At 46.1% G+C, this 27,527-nt stretch overlaps 4 protein-coding genes across 5 annotated transcripts; 2 read left to right on the top strand and 2 right to left on the bottom strand.

Annotated features, from left to right (window-relative positions):
• The first annotated feature begins 999 nt into the window (after positions 1-999).
• Positions 1,000-5,257, top strand: serpine3 (serpin peptidase inhibitor, clade E (nexin, plasminogen activator inhibitor type 1), member 3). Its single transcript, XM_058082664.2, has 9 exons — positions 1,000-1,074; positions 1,881-2,189; positions 3,318-3,527; positions 3,600-3,851; positions 3,979-4,177; positions 4,252-4,352; positions 4,421-4,507; positions 4,900-4,983; positions 5,110-5,257. Exons 2-9 carry the CDS (start codon positions 1,925-1,927, stop codon positions 5,160-5,162), a joined length of 1,251 nt encoding a protein of 416 aa, XP_057938647.2. The 5' UTR covers positions 1,000-1,074; positions 1,881-1,924; the 3' UTR covers positions 5,163-5,257.
• A 199-nt stretch (positions 5,258-5,456) lies between these two features.
• ints6 (integrator complex subunit 6) lies at positions 5,457-15,890 on the bottom strand. Its single transcript, XM_058082917.2, has 18 exons — positions 15,375-15,890; positions 15,133-15,210; positions 14,017-14,166; positions 11,803-11,892; positions 11,268-11,451; positions 10,377-10,502; positions 10,153-10,304; positions 9,920-10,072; positions 9,616-9,748; positions 9,316-9,410; positions 9,131-9,241; positions 8,848-9,063; positions 8,645-8,771; positions 8,351-8,493; positions 8,096-8,279; positions 7,663-8,013; positions 7,452-7,545; positions 5,457-7,046 (listed from the first exon to the last, which is right to left on the bottom strand). Exons 1-18 carry the CDS (start codon positions 15,483-15,485, stop codon positions 6,953-6,955), a joined length of 2,592 nt encoding a protein of 863 aa, XP_057938900.2. The 5' UTR covers positions 15,486-15,890; the 3' UTR covers positions 5,457-6,952.
• Positions 15,891-17,296: 1,406 nt separating this feature from the next.
• Positions 17,297-24,100, top strand: wdfy2 (WD repeat and FYVE domain containing 2). Its single transcript, XM_058082711.2, has 12 exons — positions 17,297-17,595; positions 18,221-18,288; positions 18,967-19,040; positions 19,269-19,323; positions 20,092-20,242; positions 21,378-21,490; positions 21,754-21,880; positions 21,962-22,067; positions 22,158-22,259; positions 23,382-23,512; positions 23,580-23,688; positions 23,765-24,100. Exons 1-12 carry the CDS (start codon positions 17,459-17,461, stop codon positions 23,792-23,794), a joined length of 1,203 nt encoding a protein of 400 aa, XP_057938694.2. The 5' UTR covers positions 17,297-17,458; the 3' UTR covers positions 23,795-24,100.
• A 600-nt stretch (positions 24,101-24,700) lies between these two features.
• On the bottom strand, positions 24,701-27,505 carry dhrs12 (dehydrogenase/reductase (SDR family) member 12). Of its 2 annotated transcripts, XM_058082714.2 has the most exons (10): positions 27,351-27,505; positions 26,794-26,927; positions 26,620-26,702; positions 26,456-26,548; positions 26,306-26,387; positions 26,110-26,171; positions 25,937-26,041; positions 25,786-25,876; positions 25,567-25,704; positions 24,702-25,425 (listed from the first exon to the last, which is right to left on the bottom strand). In XM_058082714.2, exons 1-10 carry the CDS (start codon positions 27,404-27,406, stop codon positions 25,313-25,315), a joined length of 957 nt encoding a protein of 318 aa, XP_057938697.2. In that variant the 5' UTR covers positions 27,407-27,505; the 3' UTR covers positions 24,702-25,312. The 2 variants fall into 2 exon arrangements, with proteins under 2 accessions (XP_078651296.1, XP_057938697.2); XM_078795170.1 differs by having other exon boundaries at positions 24,701-25,425; positions 25,786-26,041.
• Between the last annotated feature and the right edge of the window lie 22 nt (positions 27,506-27,527).

The following is a 27,527-nucleotide window of genomic DNA, read 5'->3' as shown; positions in this document are numbered from 1 at the left end:
TTTCTTTCTTCCAAAAAATTAGCCTTAATGTTGCCGTTCAAATGAATCAAATAAATGCAAGGCAACTAGAAAATGTACCCGAAAATAGTGATGGGAACTCGGTTCCTTTAATTGACTCGAATTCTTTTTTGAATTGAGTCGGGTATTTATTCACTTCGAGCGAATGCACACAAACTTGAATCGGGTACTCTTTTCATTCGAATCACCCGTTTCAGACGCACATATAACTTCACCCCATTTATACACCTTGACAATTAGCAAGGGTGGCTAGCAGTAGCTCACAAATTTTGAACAACTCGTTCACGATTAGCACATCTCTAATAGGAAAGTAAAACCACGCTGAGGCGAGTACTAGGTACTGTGCAGTGGAAACTTTGTAGTAATTCCAAGCAATGTTGCCCCAAATTTGTGGCTCCCGTCCTTGTTCCCATGCTACTTTCCCGCCTCGCTCACGTCTGCGCTACAAGGCGGCGGCGGCCGCGTGGAGCAGCTCCAGGGGTTCTAATCCTCACAGGCGTACCTGGCAGATCGCTCTGGCGACACCGGCTCACAGCGCTGACGCTCCCACCCTGCACACACACACAAAGTCACCTCCATTGTGATGAAACCAGCATCAAATATCAATAGTATTTATGACATGGGCCAGCACTCTGGATTCTGAAGGCCCTGGGCAGATTAGATAGACACATAAAAGCTGAAATGTGACACATATTGGAAGAAGTGCAGTCAACATCCATCTGTCATCCATTTTCTGTTTATAGTATACTGTATACAGTATATACACATACTATATGTATGCATCTAACCAGTAATACCATGCATTACCACTTGCTATGTTTGGGATTTGCAGGACGGGGGAGGAGGGGCCGTGCAGCGTGCATTCCCGCCCCCCGCCCGGTTCCTGGTCCCGGGCGGGTGGCACGGACGTCGCCGCCAGAAACCGCCAATGTGTTCCTGCGGTGTTCCCCTTTAAACACGTCTCATGACCGCAGGGCCACCTCAGTGGAGGACCAGCACCTTGGACCAGCACACGTCAGGACGCTGATGTCTGGATGAGACAAGTGACATCATCAGGTACTCTCACCGCAACCTGACCTTGATGATCCGTGATGCTTTCATCTACTGAACTTCCATGTTCTTTCTTATGTTTTCATGCAACGCCATCTTAATGACGTGCTATGTTTGACTGTGTTGTGTGATTAATGGAATCAGTAGAAGTATTAGTGTTATTATTATTTTATAGAATTATTGTTGTTATAAAGGCCTTGCATCCTACTGAGAACTGTTTCCAATATCATCTAAAATATATCCTATATATATGGTGACCATGATGATGATAATAATAATGTAAGGTGCATATAAATATAGAAAACTATCATAATATTAAGGTGGTTTAAATCAATGTATAGACTGCATTTATCTATACATCGAAAAAGTATCACATTGAAAATATTTTAAATTCCTTTTATGTCATTATTATTATTAGTAGTATTATGAATTATTAATAATAATCATAATTAATACTAATAATAATTAATAAGTATTAGTAATAATGATTAATTGTATTTATAGTAATTAATAATCAGAAGAATAATATAATATGCATAATAATTAATATTTATAAATAATAATGAGTTGCTGATGATGTGTTGATTTATAATATTAGTAATTGTAGTTACAGTAATTATTAATAATTATTAATTTTTAATCATCATTAATCATGAATAATAATATCGCAATAATATTTATTATAATTATAATAATTAATAATTTAATTGTAATTATTAGCGCATTAGTGAAGTATTTTAATTCTTACTTTTACGTTTGTAATATCATAACATCAAATTGTCAAATCATGTGCCTTTCCTGTCTTGGTCCAGAAGGTTGACCATTGGACCGCCAGTCTCTGACCCCTCCTGAGGACATGTGTCGCCTCCCAGCGTCCTCCATCTTGTTGCTGCTCAGCCTGGCGTCTCCCATCCACGCCACCAGCAGCCCGCAGGCCGCCATGAGGCACCTCCACGGCCGCTTCGCCATCAGCCTGTATCGTGCGCTCACCGGCGGCCGGCCCGAGGGCAACCTGGTCGTGTCCCCGGCCGGCGTGGCCGCCTCGCTGGGCCTGCTGCAGCTGGGCGCCAAGGGAGCCACGCTGGCCCAGCTGGAGGGCAGCCTGGGCTACAACGTGAACGGTACGGAGCGCAGAGGCGGCGCCGTTGGTACCAGGTGGCGTGGAGCGGCGCTGTTGCGGCCGCTGGGTGTCTGGAGCCGTAATACCTGCCTCCACGCGCTGCAGCGCTAATCTCATTACACGCTGCCTGCTTGGAGGCCGCGAGGTCGAGGGGTCGCCACGTTTAATTACAAACAGACGAGGGCGGCCAATTGGTGGATGGGATGTCACATGACATACGATCAGGATGGACATGTGGGTTGCTGATGATCCGTGTTGTTTCTTCATGCTAGCTGGTCACTTCCTGGTTTGGGGGGCGCCCCGAACTATTCCATTGTTACTCAGTTGGCAAAACGAGAAAACACATTTGCTTCATCGGCAAAAATGTTTTAAAAAGTGGAAAAATGACAGAACGGCGCATTTAATTGGTATTTAATAGTGAGCTAGCAGGCTACTTCCTGTTTCAAGGAGAATGAGTTGGCTGGCATTTGTCTAACAAAAGTGGACATATGGTTCTTGTAAGCTGGATCATTCCATTTTCAGTTCAGGGGTGAGCTCTAAAAAGTAGAAAAATAACAGAAGGCCCACTTTTGATTACACTTTGTTAGCTAGCAGGCTACTTCCTGGTTCAGGGAGAATGAGTTGGATGGCAGGACCGTACCATTTTGATAGGGAATGGTTCTTTTGTAGCTCAGTTAGCAAAAAAGAACATTAATTTCTCAAACAAAAGTGGAGAGATGGTTCTTGTAAGCAGGACCATTCCATTTTTGGTTTGGGGTGGGCTCTAAAAAGTGGAAAAATAACAGAATGCCCGCTTTTGATTACACTTAGTTAGCTAGCAGGCTACTTCCTGGTTCACGGAGAATGAGTTGGATGGCAGGACCGTACCATTTTGACAGGGAATTGTTCTTTTGTAGCTCAGTAAGCAAAAAAAGAACATTAATTTTGCTAACAAAAGTGGAGAGATGGTTCTTGTAAGCAGGACCATTCCATTTTTTGTTCAGGGGTGGGCTCTAAAAATGGGAAAATAACAAATAATGGCTCTGTCCACATTTCTAACCAGACTTGCACCAAACCGTGTAACTCCTCGACACCACAATCGTGTAGTTGGCGTCTAATCTTGCTAACTGCGAATGTGTGCGGCCTACAGATGCGCAGGTTCGAGAGCTGCTGCTGCAGTCGCAGGCCGAGACGAGCAACAACAGCAGTCGGGGGGCGGCGGGGCTGCGGAAGACGTGCGTCTTGTTGGTGCAGAGCGGCGTCAAACTGGTGGACAGATTCACGCAGAACGCCGCCGCCTGGGCCGACGCCAGCGTGGTGCGAGGAAACTTCAGTCAGCCCGATGGCGGACTCGGCCACGGTGAGCCAGGTCTGCACGCGCTTTGAAATTTTACCGACTTGACCAACAAGCTGACCCCCCTCCCCCACGCAGACGAGGCATGGCCCCTCCAATCAGGAAGCAGCAGCGGGGAGCTGTCAGGCTCGGGCGAGGCCCAGCAGGGGGCGGAGGCGATGGCATGGTGGGGTCACGGCCTGCAGATGGCGCTGGTCAACACGGTTGCCTTCAGGGGCGTGTGGCAGAAGCAGTTCCACTTCAGCAACACCCAGAACCTGCCCTTCGTCCTCTCGGACGGGACCCCCATCAAAGTGCCCATGATGTACCAGACCACCGAGGTCAGCTTTGGTAAGACAATCCGAGACCCCATGGGGTGTTATACAAATGGTCTGTTCCAGGGTCAAAATGTGGCCACCATAGAAGTTACGTTTTGGGGGCGTTTTTGGTGACACTCGCTAAATGTCCCCCCCATCAGGGCAGTTCAGGACCCCGTCAGAGCAGAGGTACACCGTCTTGGAGCTGCCCTACCTGGGTCGTTCCCTGAGCCTTCAGGTGGTGCTGCCGTCCGAGAGAAAGACTCCGCTGTCGTCACTGGAAGCCCAACTCAGCGTTCGCCACATGGCCTCCTGGGACGTCGGCCTGCGTAGAACCAAGATGGACGTCTTCCTGCCCAGGTTCCGATTGCGCTCGTCCTTTTTAGAGATCATTTCAGAACTTTCAGAACATCACAACATTTGAATATAAACAGGTTCAAGATGCACAATAAGTTCAACTTGAGGTCGACACTTCCTGTCATGGGCGTCAGCGACGTCTTCAACCCGACGGCAGCGGACTTCTCCGGGATATCAGGTCAGTGCGGCGGCACGCTGCAGAACGTCCGACGGCGGTTCGGACTTATTGTCTTCGTGTCGCTGCAGCGGAGGAGAGTCTCTACGTGTCGGATGCTTTCCATGACGTCACCATCGAGGTCACGGAGGAAGGGACCAAGGCAGCTGCCGCCACGGGTGAGGACGACAAGGAACCCAAAAAGCAATGTTGTCATGGACCACTAGGGGGCGTATTTGCGTAGCAACTGCAACATTACAGTATTTAGTGGTTTTTAGTATTCTTTTGGTGACGGTTTTAATACTTGAATAACTCTAATGGCTGCTTCCAGTTATGTCGATAACCGCTTGTGTCGATGTGGGGGGGGCGTCAACATAAGCGTGAATGTATTTTCCAACAATGTTGCAAAAGGAAGTAATGTTGGTGACAATTTTAATACTTGACTAACTCTAATGGTTGCTTCCAGTTATGTCGATAACCGCTTGTGTCGATGTGGGGGGGCGTCAACATAAGCGTGAATGTATTTCCCAACAATGTTGCAAAAGGAAGTAACGTTGGTGTCACCTTGCAGCCATGGTGCTGCTCAAACGTTCCCGTGCTCCCGTTTTCAAGGCGGACCGACCCTTCTTATTCCTCCTGAGACACATTCAATCAGGTACTAAGGAAGTTCAAAGGCAAATGGCGCCAAAATAAACATGCATATTCATACATTGTATTATATTAATCATTTTGTATATACTGATTTTTTTATTGAAATAATTGTAATTTTGTTTATTTTCAGGATCCATCTTGTTCATGGGCCGAGTGACCAACCCAGCAGAACAGTCGCTTTGAGATATTTAACACACACACACACACACACACACACACACACAGTCACTACAGTATTTATTTGTGGACCAACATCCAGGTCCTCAGGCACTGCCGGAAGAGGGACATTATTTTTGTATAAATCTGTAAATAAAATTTTAATACATTTTTAACACTTGGTGTGTTTGCTTTTTTTGTGTAAAAACTGTTATACATCTAAAAAAATTACATATAATACATTATTAAATTATGACATAATTATAATATGTTATTTGATGGTTTAAATTGAAGTGAGACAGCGGGACATCAGGTGACATGTTTAGCAACACTTTATTCATCATAATGGGCCTTCACATTGGAAAATAGAGCTTTAATTCATGGAAATACTTACAAAAAGGCCACACGTTTGTCCACCATCTTTAAATATTACTCTAGGAATATTTACAGTCATATTACAGTGTATTCAAAATACTCTTTAGCGGCTTGCTCACCAACACACACGTATGGCTGATTTTTGGTCCCCTGTTCCAGATCCAAAAACAACTCTTGAAGTTGCGTGTGCGCTTGAACCCTCCAACCCCTGACCCCCCTGCCCTCTTTCTCAGCAAAAAAAGTACGATCTGCAGCAAGGTAGTCTTGGACTTTAAATGACATTAAATAAATGTACACAAGTGCATCGGTGGTTAAGTGACTTGGATGGCGGCGGGGCTTTGGCGAACGGGCGAGCGACACTCCGTGGCAAACCTGAAGGTAAATGTGGATAACTTGAACGGCCATGTCACTTCCTGAGCTGTTTGTCACCGCCACAATCGTTCAATGACCATGCGCACACACACACTGTCGGTCGCCCATTCTCGTTCCTAATCGGTCACCCGGTGTTTGATTGGTCATTGCTGGCTCATTAGTTGCCTGTTGCTCACCAATCAGGTCCTTTCATGCACACTTTGAATCTCCGCTCCGTCATTTGCTGATCAATCTCCCCACTTTGGTGGCTCATCGGCAGATCGCCGCCATCAGTCGGTCTTTGGTGGCGAATGACTTTCGGTTACGCCCTTGGACGACCATCGCTCCCTTGGTCTTTGGCTGCCCACCCATTGGTCACCAAAGTCGCCGAAAATGGTTGACTTGTCAAATCACCCGTTTAACTAGCTTACTTGTCGACCATCGCTCATTCAGTCTTTAGTTGCCTGTTGACCACCCACCAGTCAGCTGTCAGTCAACCATTGGTTACCCGGTCGGGGGCTTTTTGGTTGACCCTAAGTCCCGTATGAGATGCCAATTGGTTATCATTCGACAAATCGCAAGCCATTTGTGTCCAACTTATTGAATCACTCGCTCAGCAGCTCACTGGTCAACCATAACTGGCTAGATGCTCTACGACTCCCGCTGTTGCATTTTGGTTGCCTACTACTTTCTCCATGGTTGATCATGTGACACGCCCATTAGTTTGCCGAGTGACAACACGGCTGAAAACCTCCAAGTGCAACCAAACGATGAGTGAAAAAGAGCAACAAGGGGCCCCTCATGAACACCCAGAACCAGCCGTCCATTCTGACAACATGGTGGAAGCGGGGTTGGATCTCAGGTGACTGAGGATGGTTTCACAGAAACCGCAACCGCCGGAACATTTGTTCTAAAGGTCAAAGTCCGCAGCAAGTACTCAACGTCATCATGAGGGTCGAAAACAACAAATCCATCAGCGGTGTTGAGAGCAATACAGGAAAAAAAGGATCCTCTGAGGAGCGAGAGACCTTCTCGTCTCTGCAAGATGAAGGCGGAGTTAGCGAGTTAAGTTCATTTGGGGAATGAGGAGGTCAGAGTGCGTCCACGTGGTTCATATTGTTCGATCTGTTGTGGATCTCCTCCAGGAAGTTTTCCAGCTGCTCAATGAGAACACGCTTCTTGAACCTTTTCAAAACATGACAACAAATATGAAAAAGTAGCTAAAACTAGCTGCTCTGGGAAAAAACATGAACCCGTAAGAAGCCAGAGCCGTTTGTGCTTGAAGGAAAGTGACGGGTGATATGCTACAGACCAACGCATCGCCGCATGTTCTTTTCTACGTTAGCGTTTTTCGATACATCGATGCGCGCGACGCGAGTGCATCGGCTCATTCACAAGGTATGGATGCAATTGACGGGTGAAATCTAGATTAATCGCGATGCGTTTGTGGGTATCAGTAAAATCCGATGCAAGCACCGTTTTATTAATGTTCCAACTTCACCCCATATGCTGAGACCCCCCCCCCCAGTTCAGGTTGTAGAGGCCATTTAAAAGCGTCACAGCTTCTTACGGGTTGGTATAGAAACGTACCTGGCTGCCTCCTTGATGATGTTTTGGAGGAAGATGAGCCGAGTGTCCAATGTGCCTTGGATCTGCTTCAGGAAGTAGAAGATCTTCTCGTAGTCTGAAAAGTAAAGACAATGAGCAGAAGAACCACTAGAGGGCAGAATGAGTGCTCGGTGTCTAGATATTTGGAAGTGGTAGAACTGTGTTACTGCGTAACACGTCGTTTGTTACTCACGTCTGCCAGGTTTCCTGATCTCCCTGGTGATGAGCGTCCGCAGCTCGTTGTTGACCTTGGTGGTCTCGGTATGGATGTGTTTCTTCAGGGCAGCAGGCGACAGGTACCGGGGCGGTTGATCGTCCACCAGAATCACCTCGGCTCCCTCTTCCTCCTCACCCTCCCGCCTCTGACCGTTCTCGTCCTCATCCCCGTCCTGGTGGTGGTCTGCCAACGAGTGGTTCTCCTGAGGGTCGGCGGGTCCTGAGGGTTCCGACTCGTAGTCTGAACTTCTTTCTGGGCTGCAGTGGTTCTGATGCAGGTGGTTGATGATCAGGTCTGGTTCCACTTCTCCGTCGCTCACGTCCATGTCTGAAAGGGATTGTAGTGGTGTGTTTAAGTCCAGTCAGGACAAAAAAGGCTTCCCCTGCTTGGATTTCATCAGTGATCTCACCTGATGCGGGTCGAGGGCTGGCAGGGGGGGTGACAGGGGGCGTGTAGCCACGGCCGAGGCGCAGCAGCGGTGACATGCAACGCCTCCTCTTGGGGCCCCCGCCCGTCATGTTGTTGTCTGAAGGCCTCTTGCCTTTGTTCTGGGGGCTCGTCACAAATTCATCTGCCTCGTCGATCATCATGCCCTGAGTGGGGAGAGAAGACGTCTTAGAATCTTTACAAAAGGTTCGATTTCACAGCGACAGCGATGGGACACCTTCTTGTCCAGCTTGAAGGGGTTGCCGAAAGTGTGCAGGCGTTTGGGCTGCTCAGGGTCGGCGTCTCTGAGGGGCTGAGGAGCAGCTTTGAGGAAGTCCTGGTAATTCCCCATCTGGGCGATGGGAACGCTGTGGAGCTGATCTGTTGAGCGAGGAGGACATTTAGACGAGGAATGAGGATATGAGGATAAAATCTAGTCGTATTGGCCATCAATGGCACCGATACAGAGTATTGGATGGGACCGTTCCTAATTTAGAAGCCGACTATCATCACACAGAGCTAATGATCCTACCTGAGTCTTGCCCACGCAGGGTGCAGACGCTGGTGTTGAGAAGGTTTCTCCTCATGCGGCTCAGCTGGTCCAGCAGGTGACTGCGGGGGATGTCGTAGGGGTTCCGGAAGCTCTGAGGTTTCAGATCCTGGAGGAGGAGGAGGAAGCCCAACAGGAGTAAAGCTGTGAAGCTGCGTGACTAACGTTTCGGATGTGACATCAACCTTGTTGAGCAACGCCAGGTGAAATCCTTGGAACTCCTTGGGGTTGAGCTCCAGAGGAAGCACGGGGGCGTCGCTAGAGAGGCTCTGCAGCTGCTGGATGAAGTCTCGGCGCTGGGCCAGAGAGATGCCTCCACCTCGCCAGCGGACCTTGATGCCAGATTCAGCCGGTGGCTTCTTTCCGATGGAGGCGATCAGGCGGTCGTACTCCATTTTGGTCTGTGGGCAATCAAAGTGGTGTGAGAGCGTGGAAAGACACGAGTCACAGGGCGCGGCGGCGTCTGACCTGCTGGCTGAGCTTCTTCAGGTAGGAGACCACGCTGTAGCTCAGGCCGTACTCCATGTTGTCTGCCAGCAGGTTGGGCGCTCCCATGATCCTTAGCGCCTTCCTCAGGGACTGCGGAAAAGATCAACGCTCATCATGAGACCCGACAACACACCAATGCTTAGCATCATACTGTGAGCACTGACCCCGATGTAGTATGGAGGCATGGTCTTCAGGTAGTTCTCAAAGGACTGCCGCCACTTGATGGTGGGCTTGAACTTGTGTACTTTGATGAGGTCGTCTGGAGGAGACATCACAAACAACACTTTTTCAGTGTCCAATCAATAGAATGCAAAAGTGTCTTCAAACTTAAGAGAAGGATGAATTACAGTATCAGTCAAAAATTTGGAGACACTTTTGCACTCTAGTATCCATTATTAGAATTATTAGTATCCATAATTGTCGAGCTCTGAAGAGCATGTATGTGAGGTGTAGAAGAATCGTACCCAGGAGAGGCAGGAGCACGGGGTAGTTGTAGGGCATCACAAACAGGTTGACACAATTGAGAGCTGTGCTGGCCTTCAGGTAGCCAAAAGGTTGGCCCAGGTCACTGTACTTGGCACTGTTACACACAAACACCTGGGGGGAGGGGGGGGGCACCATGACATGAACGACCGTTAATGACCAGCAGGTCAAACTGTGACTAAGCTGAAACGGTGCCAATGCTCTTTGGACATCTCACAGTGAATGGAACGTGTTCCTCCGCTGACATTTAGAAAAACAATCCCGCGTGCTTGTTCCGGGTCTTACCTGCCAGCAGGTGTGTGGAGACTTCCTCTCCAGAATGTACTGCGTGAGCGGCGAGGGCTCCAGCTCGTACTTGTCGAAGGGCACCTTGTCAATCACCATAGGCTCGGCATCCAGGCAGGAGAAGCGTACGTGGGGGTGGGCCGAACGGGGCGGCTTAAGAGAAAGGAAAGTAATTATATGTCAGTAAATAAAAAGATTGTTCTAGACCACCATGAAATAGAAGGTTTTCTCACCAGGGTGGGGGAGTTCTGGTCCGGCCAGAAGGCCTCAGGGATGGGCCAGTGGCCAATGGGAACGCCGGTTTTGGGATTGGGACGAACATAGATGAGCTTGTGGCAGCAGTGCCAAGGCTGAGGGCCGGACTTGAGCGACTCGGCTGGAGCATCTGAATGGCACAAGGAGACGAGAAGTTTTTTTTTTTTTTATGACAGTGTGAAAAGACTCCAACGGGACCCACCTTCAAGTGGGGGAGGGTCTGGCCCCGTCTTCTCAAAGTTGATGACCACGCCGCTCTGGATCTTCTGAACCAGGGACTCCAGACACTGATTCAACATGCGCTGCGAGAACACGCTGTATGAACGTCCTGCAAAACAACAACAAACCCCCACACTGAGAGCTGTACTCACTGAGAAATACCACTCAGCGCTGATCTGAGGTCAGCTGATGAAGGAACAGGATGCCACTGGGCCTACCAGCACCCCTGCAGGCTGTTAATAATCCCATCATTACCCTGTTGCCTTTCATACATTTGAGCTGTGAGATTTTTTTTTATTGTAAAAGATGAGCCTTGGCTTAATACAGGCTGGGAAACACCGTTTTGACCTAAGGCTGGATTCTTTTATTCGCTTTTGATGACCTCCGCCACCCCCTCCCCCTCTAGCGACAGTGTCACACAGCCACTCCATCAGTGGCTCTGACAGGTGTGGACGTAACATCACAACATCGGCCATCAGCAGTGATTTAGACAGGCAGCATATGCGGCTAGAGGCCCCCATCCTCCATCAGCGTCCTTCCAGATTGCTGCCATGTCAGTTAAGTGCTTTCTTGACAAGCGGTCTCGGAAAGTGACTTCAATCCGTGACTTGTCACGTTCACATCATTACAACAAACTTCTCTCGCCTTTTGAGTTGACGCAGCCAGCGGGTGCAACAGTTGGGGTGCAGCCACAAAATGACCATGTCAACTGCAAATTGCAGAAATGGCACATGAAAGCTTAAGACTCGGCAATCTGAGCATCCCCAATCGGAAACAGCGTCAGGTCACATGATTGCGGTGAGTGGCGGACTTCCTGCAACTGCCACCAAATGTGCCACTAAATCCTGTCAATAAACAGCAACAGGTAACATACCTCCAGTGACCTCACACATGGGCGTGATGGGCGAGTCGTCGGACGGGACGCCTCCGATGGGATCGGGCTCTACCGACGCGTGGCCAGGGATCCGCAGCACGAGAGCGAACAGACGCTGATCCCAGCGGAACGGCTCCTTGGTCAGCTCGCTGCCTGGCAGAGGGGTGGTCAGGGGGAGATGGAGCTGGAGAAAGGGGGGGGGTACATATGGATGGGTCAATTCATCATTCATTGTCAATGGGGGTGTAACCACACAGTAGGTGTATTTCCCAGGGCAGGAAGTGGTGGTTGTGTCACAAGTCTGCTCAGGAAACAAAATAGCCCCGCTTTGGGCTTGAGGAGGTCATGGCTAGAGATGGTGCCAAGGGGACGGCAGAGCCTGAAACCATTTCCTAGTACCATAACATAACTATACACTTTATTCATTATTAAATAACAAAAACAATCTATTCATTAAAGCCTTCATTGTGAAGTCTATGACTTATAATAGTTGTCATAATAGTTGACATAATAAGTAGTACACACGGGGGCTGACCTCATCTTGGACCCCCCCGCTGCTGGTCAACTTGTTGCCGTCAGTGATGGCGATGATGATGGCGGGCTCGAGAAAGAAAGGGTTCCTTCCCTACAAAAGGAGACAACATTGTCGTATGAAGCCACACAATTCAGTTTTTCCCCACGGGACTGCAATCTATTTGTGGTGTGGGTTGGGGGGGGTGGGCTGGGACGGCATCATTGTTTTTGCATAACTGGCCGTGACATATGTGCGTGTAGTCGTCGAAATAGAAATGTACCTCCTATTGCTTCTTTTTCTCTTTTTCTTTTGGGTTACAAAATAATAATAATAAATGCTTTTATGTCCAACTCCCTCAAATTATTAGATGTGAAAAAGTTTTTTTTTTTTTTTTTAAGAGTACCTAGAGGGGTGTGAATGTTTGCTAAATATAGCGACAAATGCTGCCAAGGTGCCAACACTGATCCCTCTTGCCACGTTGTCTTATTCTCTAGCAACCAGCTGCCTATATGATGTATGCTAGCAAAGGAAATTAGCAACAACAACCAATATGTGTGTGGCCAGCCACTGCAAATAAATGCATGTATGTGGAAAATTGGGGAGGGGGAAGATTTTGTTCCCAAAACATTCCATGAAGACTGGCCTGGCCCAACATGAGCAGCGTGGCCTCTGCCTGCAATATGATAATGCAAACAAAGTCTCGCACGTATCCATGACAACCATTACTTCCTTGAGTCCAAATCCCTCTTTTAGAATCAGAGTATTGTGTTACACTTGTGATACTCAAACCTGCTTTTTGCTCTTGCTAATGTCCTTAAAGTGGCTAATACAACAAATACTGCTTCCTAATGATGGGAATGACTTCTTTTAATGAAGAGTGAGGATTAATCCCCTCCATCCCCCACAGCCTCTCTCAGGGGAAGAGTCCTTACCGATGCCTGGCAACCTGGGTGACTCTTTGCTGTAGTAGAGGGTGGCTTTTAAAAATTTTAATTAAAAAGAACACAGCAAAATCAAACAAATCAAGTGGACGGCAGGCCACACCTCTATTTAATAACCTCTAACGTTAATCTCAATCTTTATATTTGACATTTGCCTGATAATCCTACAAGTACAGATTGATCAAAGGCTGTTACTATTACCCTTTTGTGCAGTGCATAAACAAGCAGCCACAGCGACATGTACAGTATGTCAGGGAAGTTGGGTTACATATACATGCATGTGATAATTACAATTTACATATGATAACCAAAATCACTTAAGCAATGGCATTCTACTGCCATAAAATGTGACTTTTGTTGTCATAATTTTTGTTGCACCGGGCATAATAACCACAAGGATGGTCTAACACTATTATTCAAAATATACATCTTAAAAATGGCCTCACATTACAGATTACTTTGCGTCCAATAACAAAAATTACTATATTTACTACAGTGCAACGGTCTGTCGATGCCTCAAACTCACCATTGCTTGTACTACATTCAGAGACACAAGTAGAGGATTTTCTACCCTACAGCAGTTGGTTGAGGTTTTCCTTCATGTATGCATACTTTTATTTGGATTTCACTTTTCATAATTTGGTTTTACAGTACGTCTAGACTGCAATGACAATAATGCTTTGCACAAGCGCAAATCTTTCTTACAGTGGCTAACAAGCTTAAAACAACATTTTTAAACATGGGAGCATTAAGCGACTTGCTGTGGTAGAATCCAGTATAATAGTCATGCTGTAATTTTGAATCTTATTTTGCACTGAACATGCAGTCATGTTTTAATGCTGTATGACTTGACAGCAGTTCACACTGATTAAGTTTTTTTTTTTTTTTTTAACAAATTATCCCTTTGGAGCTCCCATTTTATGATATGGAAAAAACGGTGGACCAGGACTTGATCCACATAGAAAGGCTCGCATTCCTGTTCCTGTCTACGTAGTACATTTTAAACTACATATGGCAAAGAAACGCAAAATAAAGAGGCCCTCGCACACTTCATTTTTTTCAGTGTGCATGGACACCCCTGGGTTAAATATGTACTAGTGGGGGTGAGATGTAATTTAAAGTTAAACATGTATAGCCTGAGTGTGCTTGGGAGGTTTTTTTCACAGTATGAAGGTGGTTGATGCTTGGAGGACTGTTGGGAGAGGGGTGGAGAGGTGGTGTGGGGTGGGACGGGGTTATTTTTGGGCAACCTGGTCAGTCTGACACGCCGATCTGGCTCTTGAGCACCACCTACCTGTCCATAGTTGTCTATGCCGGTCACTGATCTATTGAGATTGAGCAAGTCAAAGGCGGTCCTCAGTGATTGGCCGATGGTGGTGAGTCCGGTGGCCTGCAGGTTCCTCAGCTCCGTCATGAATGTGGCGTGACTCTCCTTCCATCCCGCCTTGAAGAAGGAAGCACACACACGCACACACACACACACACACAATGGAACACTGTTTTAGGAGGCAAGTCAAAGGTTAACTTTCTTTATAATGCTCCGATAAACAGCTACATGTACATGGGTGATTCTTTTAGTTTTTAGCTTTTTCATTATACTATTTTAATCCTTGTGAGAAAATTCACTTCAATTAAATTCAGTTTTCTGCCCTATATTTCCATATTATGACTATATAGTCACTTTTTTAAGCTTCAGTGTCCTAATGGAGGAGCAATTCCTCAATGTTTTCACTTGTGTCAATATTATAATTCCTGGTGAACAACACACAAAAATTAATGAATGACATTCAGACATGTGCAGGGTCAAATATGGATCAATTTGGCCTTGGTAATTTTGATCAAAATGTTAAATGCTGGCTCCATAATGCACACTACAGGTAGGTGGATCGATTGTAATTATCAATACCAAAGGTGTTTTCAGCATTGGATCAACACTACTGTGAAGAGGTTGATATTTATCAGTTCTCTTATGCTTTTTTTTCCACAAATGTCACTTTTTGTTGCTGCGATCATATTTTGTAATGTTGATATTGTTGTGTATTTATTTACTCGGTATCTGATCCAAACCAGAGTGTGCCATATCACCCACCCCTACTGTCTACAAAAAACTGCACCCTGAAAAGCGAGCTGATGTCACTTGCTTAAGTGTAAACACAAAAACCGGAGTGAAGCCGGATCAAAGTGTGCTAGTAGTGTCATTGTGTGCACCCCCCCCCCCCCACTCCACACCCCCCCAAGAGAGGATGTGTCAGTATAAATAACTCCCAGAGTTCCTCGCTGCTCGCACTCCAACAAAATGTCGGCCATGTTTTAAAGGGGGTACGAGAGCTCCTCCTGAGGACTCTGCTTCACGCCACAACGTGGAGGGACAATGATAAAGACTTGGACATGAGCCGAAAGCAAACTCTACCTTGATCCCGAACGGAATGTCTTCCAAATTGACCAACATGTACCGGTCCCCTCGGCTGGCCGGATCTCTCCCTCGGAGCTGTGGAGATAGTACAGAATGGTTTAGAGACGGAGGGAGAGGTTGTTGTGTTTTTGACAGCTTCAGATATGAACAATGAGGACAGAAAAGGAATTAAAAAAAGACCATCCGAGCCGAGCGGGATCCACCACCATGACAGTGTCCCGTCCGCGGGTTTACAGTACCTTCATAAAAGTCTCAACAGCGCCTTTTGCTATGTCCAGATAGGTAGTGCCCAGATGGCTGCGCTGGTTCATGGACGCGGACGTGTCTACCAGAAAAAGTAAAACGGGCATTGTGGTGCTAACAAGACGTTCTGCATGGACTTGGTGTCAGTGGAAACGGTCAAAAAAAAATCTTTTGTTCTCCTGCCGCCTGTGTCACCTCGGCTAGCTAGTTAGCCAGCTAGCTGGCCAGCTAGCCGGCTAACTGTCTGTCTCGCACATTCTTTCAAAAAAAAGTGTAAGAATAGTGAGTGGCGAGGCCCCTGCTGGCCAAACTACACTAAAGAGCTCACAGCCTAAGGGCAGCTCATGGATTGACGAGGGTTTTTAGGTAATGGTTTCAATATTGAGTAAATAGTCCTAAGTTTCATAGCAACAAAGTTCCCCCTCACAGTGACTGCCTGCTTCTCCCTACACTGACTGAGCTCAGCAGCCGCCGATAGTTTTACTGGCAGCCCAGCGCCTGGCCACGCCTCCTCAGCGCCCTTTCAACGTCACGTGTTTACAGCGCCGTGTCGCAACTGGCTCGTCGGGCGCAACTTATTACCATATCCAAATAAGGCCAAAGCCGAGCGGCGTCCTGCGCATGCTCGCTGTGGCTCAGAGGCGAGTATGCAAAGAAACTTACTGTTTACGTCTATCGATGTTTATGTGGCGTATTCTAACACAGGTGATTAATATGGAGTAGTTTAAAACCCACTGTATTATTTAGCATTATCAATCCTGAAATGGGATGCTGTTTAACATTAAGACGGTATAACAACGGTACCAAGACAATGCAGGACAATATGGTGACATATTAACCCATAAAACGAGCCGTGGCACTGGAAAACACGTCACAAGCAGCTTGCATTTGACACGATGGCTTAAAACAAGATAATATTGTGAAACTGGTTTGGCTGAATTGCCGCTGACAGCCTGACGTGCCCTCACACACCCTGTAGCTCAGAGGACAGCACTTTTATTTTGTATTACCTCCCTTCGTGTTATTTAGGAAGTTGTGACGTACACTTTATGGCGTTATTTGATTACACGCTGCTTGCCTAAGTCCCGCCTGTTATCATTATTATAGTTCAGTTTCATTTCATTTCATTGTAACTAACATACAGTAATATGGCTCCTTGGTAAACACCAGCACTTCCGCAAAAAAGCGGAAACCACCCTGATAATGAAGTTGTGAGAAGTTCGTATGCTGTTTGTGGTATACTAAATCATACATGGTGGATAAAGCTTGATTATACGTATACACACACACATTAATGACTTTAAATTACACAAACAGCCCACCTTAGGACACTTTACCCTTAATAGTCACTAATAATGTATTATAATGTGTATGTAGTAAACATGAAATTCATTGTCACCGCAGTTCTATTTTTATACAAAGCAATCAAAATCATTAAACACATTTCATTAATATTTTTCTCTCACATTTTTTGGGCTTTTATTCTGAAATTAGGAGAAAATTGCAACCGGATATTCTGTTTGCTAGTCCAAACACCCTACCATAGCTTTTTCTAGTCTGATGCCAACTGATCATTTTAAGTTGATTTGAACTAAAATACATCGTTTGTGTATAGTATGAGACGTCTGTTGAAACAAAAAGTGTCCGTCAATATTTATTTTAATAGAAAAAAAAACTACCGGAAGTTCGTGTTTCGTTTGTTGACGTTAATTCTGGTCCCTTGCTAGGGGTAGTAGTTGTAAACAAAAAATCTAAATGGGCACTAACAAAACCGAGCTTACCTAATACAATACAAACTCAAATGACCTGAAGGGAAATTCTATAAAGTATAAACACCTGCATACGGCGTTCAATGGTTCAAATATTGCCATGCATGTTAAATCTTTCGCTCGTCAAGAAATTGTATTTTGGTGACCGGAAGTTCTCGTCGACGTTCTCGCTAGGCGTCAGCTGACAGTTGTGGCAACACCGTGTGACACCTGCGCGAGTGGCCGACACACGGCGACCATCACCGGGGACGTCTCCGACCTCTTCACCCGGGTTTAGGGGTTTGGAAGCGGAGCACTGAGCCAGCACCAGCATGGCGGCCGAAATTGAGCCGCGAGCGCAGGTTCGGAAGCCATGTTTGCTGAGCAAGATCGAGGCTTTCCAAGATGTGGTGAGCGCGGCGGTCATCATTCCCAAAGAAGACGGCGTCATTAGCGTGTCCGAGGACAGGTAAGACACCCCCCCCCGGACATTGCACAGTACACTGCCCAGCTGAGCAACATCCACAGATGACGACTCATCTACCCCCCCATGACTGGTCCCCCCTGTGCGGATGTTTATTCATGTGACCTCAAAGATGTTTATGTCAGCTGACCTACTAGCCCGCGTGCCAGCTAGCAACATGCTAATTAGTGCGGCACTCATTTGTAGTTAGCTAACGAAGCTGACTTTAATTTTGCTTGATTATGCTATCCAATAAAATGTACATTTCCTGTTACAGGTGCAAACGATTATGAATAGCTTTAGTCATACTAATGTCACTATTAACCTTAACAAGTCCCTTATATTGTGTATTTCTGTGACTTGAATGTTATGTCAGCTGGTCTGTTAGCATCATGCTAATTAGTGAAGTACTCAGTAACTAAGTACTACGTAGTTAGCTAATACTAGCTAGCATGCATGCATTTATATACACTTATGTATACTATAATTGTCAGCGTTTACCTTAAGAAGTCCTTCATTATTCAGCAAGACGTTTTGTTGATCTTGTTGGCCAAATTAGGCCTCAGGGTTCACAAATGTTTGTTTTAGTTTTACATTCAGACTAAAATATTTTTTTTTTGCACTTTCACAGAACAATTCGTGTTTGGCTGAAGAGGGACAGCGGTCAATACTGGCCCAGTGTCTACCACACCATGCCATGTGAGTGTCCCCTCCTTGTGGACAAAGTACATTGCGGCATAATGTTGTGTGCAATAAAACTAAATGAAACATTCATTTCACCAGGTGGAAGGCTGGATATTGTTTTTGTTTGTCGTGTCTTTGTGAGCTGTCCGCACCGTAAATGGCTCAGCTTCTTCTGTTTCAGCCCCTCTGGGTGTGAATGCTCTGAATGTTTGCACTACAGTGAACTTTTACTAACTCTGTTCAAGAATCTAAAAAGAAATGCACACAATGGCGGCAACATCTGACTGACGGATAGATGGCCTCCCAAGTAGCAATGTTGTTTATTCCTGAGCTGCTGCGCACCGGAAGGATTGTTGTTGCTTAAATACAACACATTTCAATACAATAGCACACAATGGACTCCCAGAGGAAAACGTCTGACTGAATCTTCATTTCTGGGAATTTTTGCTACTTTTTATGCTACTTTCAGGTTGACAACGTCAGCAACTGCTCTCAGGAAGTTGCGACATCATGCTCTTTTTTCCGTCTGTCTGTACAAAGACAGTAATGCTCACTTCGGGGGTACTGCTAGTGTTGCTAATGTTTTAACCCTTGATGTGGCTGATGAAGCACACTGGTGAGCTTAATTAGTTCAAACTGGACCTGTATTGTTCATTACCACCAATACCACGAACGTCTGTGTTGTGCCTGCAGCCTCGTGCTCCTGCATGATCTTTAACACCGAGACCAGGAGGCTATTGGTGGGGATGGACACCGGCACCGTCTGTGTAAGTACACTCGCCTTCCTTCAGGCTTCTTGCAGGATGTACGTAAGTGTGTCATCACCCCATAATGTCAATAGAATAGTCTGTTCCAGTGTTAAGCTGAGTCTACCATAAAACATAACTGAACAGGCAACGTGTTAGTTCACATAGTAAGATTCTTACAGGTCACACAAGTGTAAAAATAAGCTAACCAGAGTAGTTTTGATGAGTGACGTTGCATTGTCTTACCAGGAATTCATCTTGGCGGAGGATTACAACAAGATGACATCCGCACACACCTACCAGGGTGAGTGTTGGGAGGACTTTCTTATCCGTATGTGCCAGGTACAGGTACAGCTCAGTACATTAGAATATGCTGCAAAAGGTTTGCGATGCATGCCGCTGTGCCACTTATCCTCACTAGGGTCGCGGGTATGCTGGAGCCTATCTCAGCTGTCTTTGGTCGAGAGGCGGGGTACGCCCTGGACTAGTCGCCAGCCAATCGTAGGCCACATATAAACACTCACATTCGTACGTACGGACAATTACAATAGAAAATAATAGAAATAATAGAAATAATATAAAATAAAGATTAGCATACATTCACACCTAAGCAAATGTTACCTGAATGAAGCATAAAAGTGGCTAAAAGAAGTAAAATGGCGCATTCAAATTGTGGTATGTAGTATTCCACACTGGTCACTAGGTGTCAGTAATGTCACATGCCGGAGCAACAACAACAACTGATTGCTGTTATTGCAGGCTTGAATGATTTTACACAATAATCCCTAATTAAAATCCCTTTTGCGTGAGTTATTTCATGTCGAGAGAGCTGTGTTAAAAATTGATTGATTTGATGAAAATATTTGATGAAAATATTCCATTCCTAAATAAGGAATGGAATATTTTGTGTGTATATGCAAGATATCGTCTATATTAGGGCTGTCAAAAATAGGGTATAAACTACTTGACTTCATTAATTACGTGAACATTTCAAGCCATAATAGACACGTCCGAAATCCTAAAAACGTCTTCAGTGTTCTGACACACCTGTGATGGACGTGCCGCTCTGCAGCCCACCAGGCCAAAGTGACGGTGGTGCTCTTCGTGCTGGAGATGGAGTGGATCCTCAGCACGGGACAGGACAAGAAGTTCACCTGGCACTGCTCGGAGAGCGGCCAGCAACTGGGCGCCTACCACACCGCAGCCTGGGTCTCTGGACTACAGTATCCTTCCTATCAGGGCTCCTGAATGATAGGCGGCCATGATGGAGGCTCGCTGGTGGCATCTATCAGTCAAACACGTGATGTTAAAGATCGATTACAGGGGTTTGTGCATGTATATTTTGGGTAATACAACTGAAGGTGACTGTAGGGGTGTTACTTCACATGTAGAGGGCTCTAATAATGTTTTTAGAAGGTTGTAAATGAATAAAGAATCGTCCACGTCATAAGCGCTGACGTTGAAGATCAATTACAGGGGTTTGTGCATGTATATTGTTGGGTAATATAACTGTGAAGGTGACTGTAGGGGTGTTACTTCACATGTAGAGGGCTCTAATAATGTTAAAAAATGTTTTTAGAAGGTTGTGAATTAATAGAATCGTCCACATCATAAGCGCCGATGTTAAAGATGAATTACAGGGGTTTGTGCATGTATATTTTGGGTAATACAACTGAAGGTGACTGTAGGGGTGTTACTTCACATGTAGAGGTCTCTAATAATGTTAAAAAACGTTTTTAGACGGTCGTAAACAGGTAAATGAATAAGGAATCGTCTACGTCATATGCGCTGATGTTAAAGATTGATTACAGGGGTTTGTGCATGTATATTGTTGGGTAATACAAGTCTGAAGGCGACTGTAGGGGTGTTACTTCACATGCAGAGGGCTCTAATAATGTTAAAAAAACATTTTTAGACGGTCGTAAACAGGTAAATGAATAAAGAATTGTCCACGTCATAAGCGCTGATGTTAAAGATAAATTACAGTGGTTTGTGCATGTATATTGTTGGGTAATACAAGTGTGAAGGTGACTGTAGGGGTGTTACTTCACATGTAGAGGGCTCTAATAATGTTAAAAAAAATTTTTGAAGGTTATAAATGAATAAAGAATTGTCCACGTCATAAGCGCTGATGTTGAAGATAAATTACAGAGGTTTGTGCATGTACATTGTTGGGTAATACAAGTGTAAAGGTGACTGTAGGGGTGTTACTTCACATGTAGAGGGCTCTAATAACGCTGAGGACTTCCTTGTTGCTTTTTCAATTTTCTGATTGGTCAACATGTGAAAGATAGCCAGTGAATGTGAACAGAAATTATGATTTTTTTTCATGTGGACATGGCCTTAACCTTCCCACAGATTTGACGTGGAGACGAGGCACGCCTTTGTCGGCGACCAGTCGGGTCAGGTGACCATCCTGAAGCTGGAGCAGGACAGCTGCAGCCTGGTCACCACCTTTAAGGGTCACACCGGTACGTGCGTGACGCAAACCCTACGCACCGAGAAAATGTCATCGTCTTAGCCCCCCCACCCCCCCTCCCACCAACACAAAGCGCTCATAGTGGTCCTTTATGTGCACTGTGCGAGTGTGGACTCTAACCTTTCAGATGCGCAGAAGACAACACGAGCGCTGTGTCGGCACATTTTCAGGGCAGTGGGTGTCGCGCTGCAGTGGCTGGCGTTTTGCAATGCAAGTCAAACGGTTAAAATGGTCTACTTGTCATTTTCCTGCCAGGTCATGTGACTGCGCTCTGCTGGGACCCGTCCCAGAGGGTCCTGTTCTCAGGAAGCTCGGACCACTCCATCATCATGTGGGACATCGGTGGACGCAAAGGCACCGCCATCGAGCTGCAAGGACACAAGTGAGACACACTAAACACACCTTGTGCTCTTTGTGTTTTATTTAAACGTTGTGTGTGAATGCCGTGTTTGTGCGTCCACAGCGACAAGGTCCAGGGATTGTGTTACGCCTCGCACACTCGCCAACTCATCTCTTGCAGCGCGGACGGCGGCATCGTCATCTGGAATATGGACGTTACCAGACAAGAGGTGACGACGCCGTGGATGTTTGTGTTTCCAGTGGGGACAAAAACATCACACTGTGTGTGTGTGTGTGTGTGTGTGTGTGTGTGTGTGTAGACTCCAGAATGGCAGGACAGCGACTCCTGTCAGAAGTGTGAGCAGCCGTTCTTCTGGAACTTCAAGCAGATGTGGGACAGCAAGAAAATAGGCTTACGTCAGGTACACGCCGTCCACCAATAACATAACCTATAATTTGACACGCTGACATGGCATGCAAGTGTAAAAAGAAGACAAGCGATGTTAATAGCAGGGGTGTAACAGTACAGCATTACGGTTCGGTGCGTGCCTCGCTTTTAAGGTCATGGTATGCTTTATTTTGGGTACGGAAAAACATAAACTGAGCTTTTGTGTAAATAGCTTTCATGTCTACAATGAAATTATAGAATAATAATAGACTAGATAAAGTATTTTATTTTGATGAAATGACGGCCAATCTCTTCACATTTTGATCTAGCCTGATATTTTGTGACACTCTTAAAGAAAATGCTTGATTTATGCATAAAGTTGGCTTAAATATTCAATTTTTAAAACTAATATTAGGCCATATTTAAGCATGATTTAGTAAGACATATTTGGGGAACCGTGACAGTGTGCAGCTGTGAAACCTGACCCGCTACTGCAGGGGTTCCCAAACTTTACCAACTTGAAAATCGGAAAAAATGTCCGCGGCCCACCTTTGTCATATAAACAGTACATAGACCAAATGCTGCCTTGTCAGAGCGCTTAACTTATTATTATTATTATGATTATTATTACGATTCAGGATTGAAATGAAAGCAGGGGGGTAAAGGAAGCCCAAACCTTTAATCTGTGGTGTACCCACAAGACAGAATTCTCATACTTTTCATAACTGCATCCAAGACTGGCATGATGACCAGAGAGCTACGTTCCAATCATAAACTATATAAGGTTCCTAAAATATTGTGACAGGTCAATAACACTCAATAGATTACTTAGACCTATAAATATATTTTTAAATCGTGCAATAACGATTTTACAATAAAAAAAAAATTGCAAAAATGAATCGGCCCACATGCAGTACCATCATGGCCCACCAGGGGTCCGTGTCCCACACTTTGGGAACCACTGCGCTACTGTATTTGTATTTTTAGTTCACTTGTTGCCGTGCGGAGCATGTCATAATTATGAACCCATACGTCATTTTTATGCACCAAAAAACGCCGTGGTGGGTGCCGGTACCGTTACCCCGCTAGCAACGCGCTCACGGTCACACTGGAGTTGTACCAACACCCAACACTCTGCCCTCTTCATCGCCATCAGCACCACTGCAGGAAGTGCGGCCAGGCGCTGTGCGGCAAGTGTTCCTCCAAGCGTTCCACCATCCCGCTCATGGGCTTCGAGTTCGAGGTGCGCGTGTGCGACGGCTGCCACGCCTCCATCACCGATGAAGAGTGAGTCGGCCCTTTTTTGAATTAGACCTAACACCCCCCCCCTGCTAATATGTTTTCTGCCTTGCAGCCGCGCGCCCACCGCCACCTTCCACGACAGCAAGCACGGCATCGTGTACATGCACTACGAGCCCACCACCGGGTGCCTGCTCACCTCCGGCACCGACAAGATCATCAAGGTCACCATCTTTGGAGCTTTAACGATATTCCACCTTCATATTTCCATACGTGATGTTCATCTTTGATGTTCCTTAGCTTTGGGACATGACCCCCGTGGTGTCCTGAGATCAGAGCTCTCCCGACCCGCCAGGAAGGTCCGTACGCCGCCCTGTGATGGCGGCAGTTGCCTGGGAGCAAGATGGAGGAAGCCCAGCTGTACAGGGGGGACAGGGCCACAAAGTGGTGTGTGGAGTGGACTGACTGTGATTGACATGAGTGGTGTGTGTGTGTGTGTGCGCGTGTGCAGGGTGGACCACTTCCATCATGTGGCTCCTCGCCAGGACGCCAGCACCGGGTGAGGACCTCATTAAGGTCCTGCTGCAAATGACCCCATGGGGGTTTGGGAGCTAATTTATTATCAAATACAAAAATTCTATTGAATAATGTGAACGTGTGTCAGCGCACTGGAATCCTCTCCCAAGACGTTCTCCTTCATCTGCACTTAGCATAAGCTCCTTTCCACCGAGCGCGACCAAAAATAGCTAATTCCCCCCCGGTCGTGGTGCCTAAAGAGGCGGAGCTAGACCAAGCGCAGTGTGCCCATTGGTGGACGGTGAACCATCACAAGTCAGGAGATGCCTTTCAATGTTTCGTCACGTTCGAGTCGTCCATTGAGTGTTTTTACGGTAATTTGTTGTTCATCTAATTCTTGGTGACAAATCAGCACGCTGCTATCACGTCATTGCTACGTTTTTTGGTGTTCTAATACGACGGTGGAACCAGTTTATGGCCAGTAAGAATATGACCAAGTAGAGAACTACCCATCACCTCTTCTTACGTCTCTTCAGTTATGTCAACATAAGCGGGTTCCTCTGTAATTGGAATGTGAGACGTTCTTAAAAAGTAACTTGTTGTCGTATACAAAAACACAACATTCATACCAGGCCAGTGGTTTTTATTTTGTTGCACAAATATTTCCCTGTGTATGAAATATAAAAGCGACCAAGTAATGTCGTTGCTGCATTAAAAAGGAGCAGGAATCTTCATCTTTCTTATGAATGACTTTATTTGAACGTTACATAGCTCTTACTAGGAATACTGTTAATAGATGGCAATTTTACAGTCGGTTCAGGTTACAGACGAAGCTTGGTTTTTGTTCAATTGGGCCTTGGCGTATTGGAAAAATTGCAAGAATTGACATTTTGCACTTTTGCATCTTAGAACTTTTGATCAGGTGATCAACAACCTAAGTTCAAAACAACCCAAAAAACCTTGAACCATTCCCACTCACATTCATACCTATGGACAATTTGGAGTGGCTAATTAACCTAGCATGTTTTTGGAATGTGGGAGGAAACCGGAGTACCCGGAGAAATCCCACGCATGCACGGGGAGAACATGCAAACTCCACACAGAGATGACCCAGGGTGGAATTGAACTTGGGCCTGCATACTAACCGCTTGATATACTTAAATACTTCAAATTGAGCCCCACTCCCAGTAGGAATCAAAGCTTGTTTATATGGTAAAGCTGCACACCACATGACATAGGAAGAGCATTTGTTGGACAAAATGTCCGTTAAAAGATAAAGGGTGTAAAAAAGGAGCATGAATGTTTTCTTAAAAAAAAAAAAGAGGACAAACCTCAAGGTTTGAACTTGAGCGCCAAGTCACTGAGCGCCGCCAACAATCGGTCTTCCTCCTGAGATGTCGACCTGGAGAAGGCCAGCGGGAGGTGCGTGGCCACCGCACACCGATCTGGAAGCGGACATTGAACGTAGTCTGAATTCTTCATACATTTGGGGAAGTCCGTGGTTTTGACTAACTAGTGAAACCAGATACGGTGTCGTATTTGTCTTCCATAAAAATGCTCTAAAGTCTAAAGAAAAAAAGACTGACCTTGAAAGAAGAGTCCGCTGGGCTGTTTGGCGGCGGCGGCGGCCACGGCGAGCCACACGATGGTGTCGGCGCCCATGGCCTCGGTGCGAAGTTTGTTCTGCATCTTGGCGTGAAAGGACGGCATGGAAGACTGCACGGCTGCGAGGATGAAAAACCTTGCAGCCATTTCCCGAACACTCGTAGTTGACAGCTAAGATGAAGAACTCGCCATATTTGTACCTGGGGTGTCGGCCCAGCCCGGGTGCATGGAGGAGAAGTGGACTTCTTTGTGCTGAGTCGCCCACCTCTCGGTCAGAACCACCTGCTGCCTCTGCAAAAACACACACACATCATGAAAGGCTCCTTCTCCACATCCTGTCAATTGTCTTACTTTGTTCTGAGCGTAGATCATAGTGCCGTCAAACGTCCCCTTCTCACTCTGGAGGTCGTCTACGTCGAGCTTCTGCGTGAGCATGCCGCCAGACGACACGGTCACCTGAGAGGACACACTTTGATTTTGTACAAGTCGGTCTTTATGGATAGTCGTATTCCGATTCCACCCACCACTCTGGGGTCCTGAGCCTTCTTCAGAGCAGGTAGAAGAGCCACGGTCAAGATGTACGTGCCTGGAATCGACAAATAAAGCACCGTTTGAATAACACTCAGTGTGATGTCATGTCAGTACTACTAACAGCCACTGGAGGGCGTACTTGCTAACATAGCTGGATACTGCTGGAATATATGCTTCAAAGTTGCTTACCGAGCGTATTGGTGGCAAAGTTCTTCTCCAAGCCTTCCTGGGTTACTTCTCGCTGGTTGACCATACAACCCGCATTGTTGATCTGGTCACAGGGATGGCAGATGTTCCTTTACACAAACACGCAGCCATGTTGGTAGAGAATGTACCTACCAACACGTGGAGGGCGTTACCCTGGACAAAACTCTCCGCAAACTGCCATACTTCCCTGGCGCAGGACATGTCCACCACGTGGACGTGGACGTTCTGCAAAGAGGAGACATTGGAACGTTCTCCGAGGGAATAACGTGGAAAAATGTGGAAAGACGTCGACTCACCTGGTTCTTACTGCGCTCCACAATTTCCTCCTTGGCGGCGTCCGCTCGGCCCTTGTTGCGACACACCATGTGCACCGTCCCCCCTGAAGACAAACACAGGCCGGGTGTAACCACACACACACACACACGCACACACACACACACACGCTAACACACAACCAAGTTTCACCTGACCTCTGTTGGCAATTTCCTGCGCCGTGGCTTTTCCCAGGCCGCTGTTGGCACCCGTGATCATGAAGGAGCGCCCGCTCAGGTTCACTTCCAGGTCGGCCGCAACAAAATTCTTGGCTGCCGCCTCATAGCCGCCCCTGTGGGGGTCAAAGGGCAACGGGTTAAGTCAACAGGGTGGACTACATGATGATATTTAAATGTTGCAAAATAATAGTTCAATGTAAAGGTCAACTGTAGCCATTAAAAATATTTTTTTTTCTATAAATGATGGATGTATAGGTAATGTATAAGTACTGTCATGAAGGTGACAACATATGTATATTTAGAAACTCATTTCATAATGAGGAAAGATGAAATTATGCAACAGCTTCAAATGTAAATAGAATAGAATTGACTGACACATGAATTACAATATGTAAAAAACACGAATGAATACTTTAGTTAATAAAACGCAACAATAAACATTTAAAGATGTGAGTGTTGGACGGAAGGGATTGATTTGCTGTTTCGACCCCTGAAGGGAAAAGCCGACGAGAAAGAAGAATGTTGTAATAACTTACTTTGTGTATTCGCGAAGGCCTTTGAGAAACCACACCGCGTTCCTGAACATGGACATGTTTTATCTACAAAATGACGGCTGGAAGTGTCTTTTCAGCTCAAACAGACGACAATATGAGTTAATGTTTATGTATCGTTCGTCGTCTTATGTAGTAGTTGGGCGGGGCCCGAACGTGCTT

This window comes from Doryrhamphus excisus, linkage group LG12 (genome assembly GCF_037039965.1).
Source record: "Doryrhamphus excisus strain RoL-2023G ecotype Guam linkage group LG12, RoL_Dexc_Guam_v1.1, whole genome shotgun sequence".
Classification (NCBI taxonomy): Eukaryota; Metazoa; Chordata; class Actinopteri; order Syngnathiformes; family Syngnathidae; genus Doryrhamphus; species Doryrhamphus excisus.
This window is presented reverse-complemented; position numbering and strand designations above follow the sequence as displayed.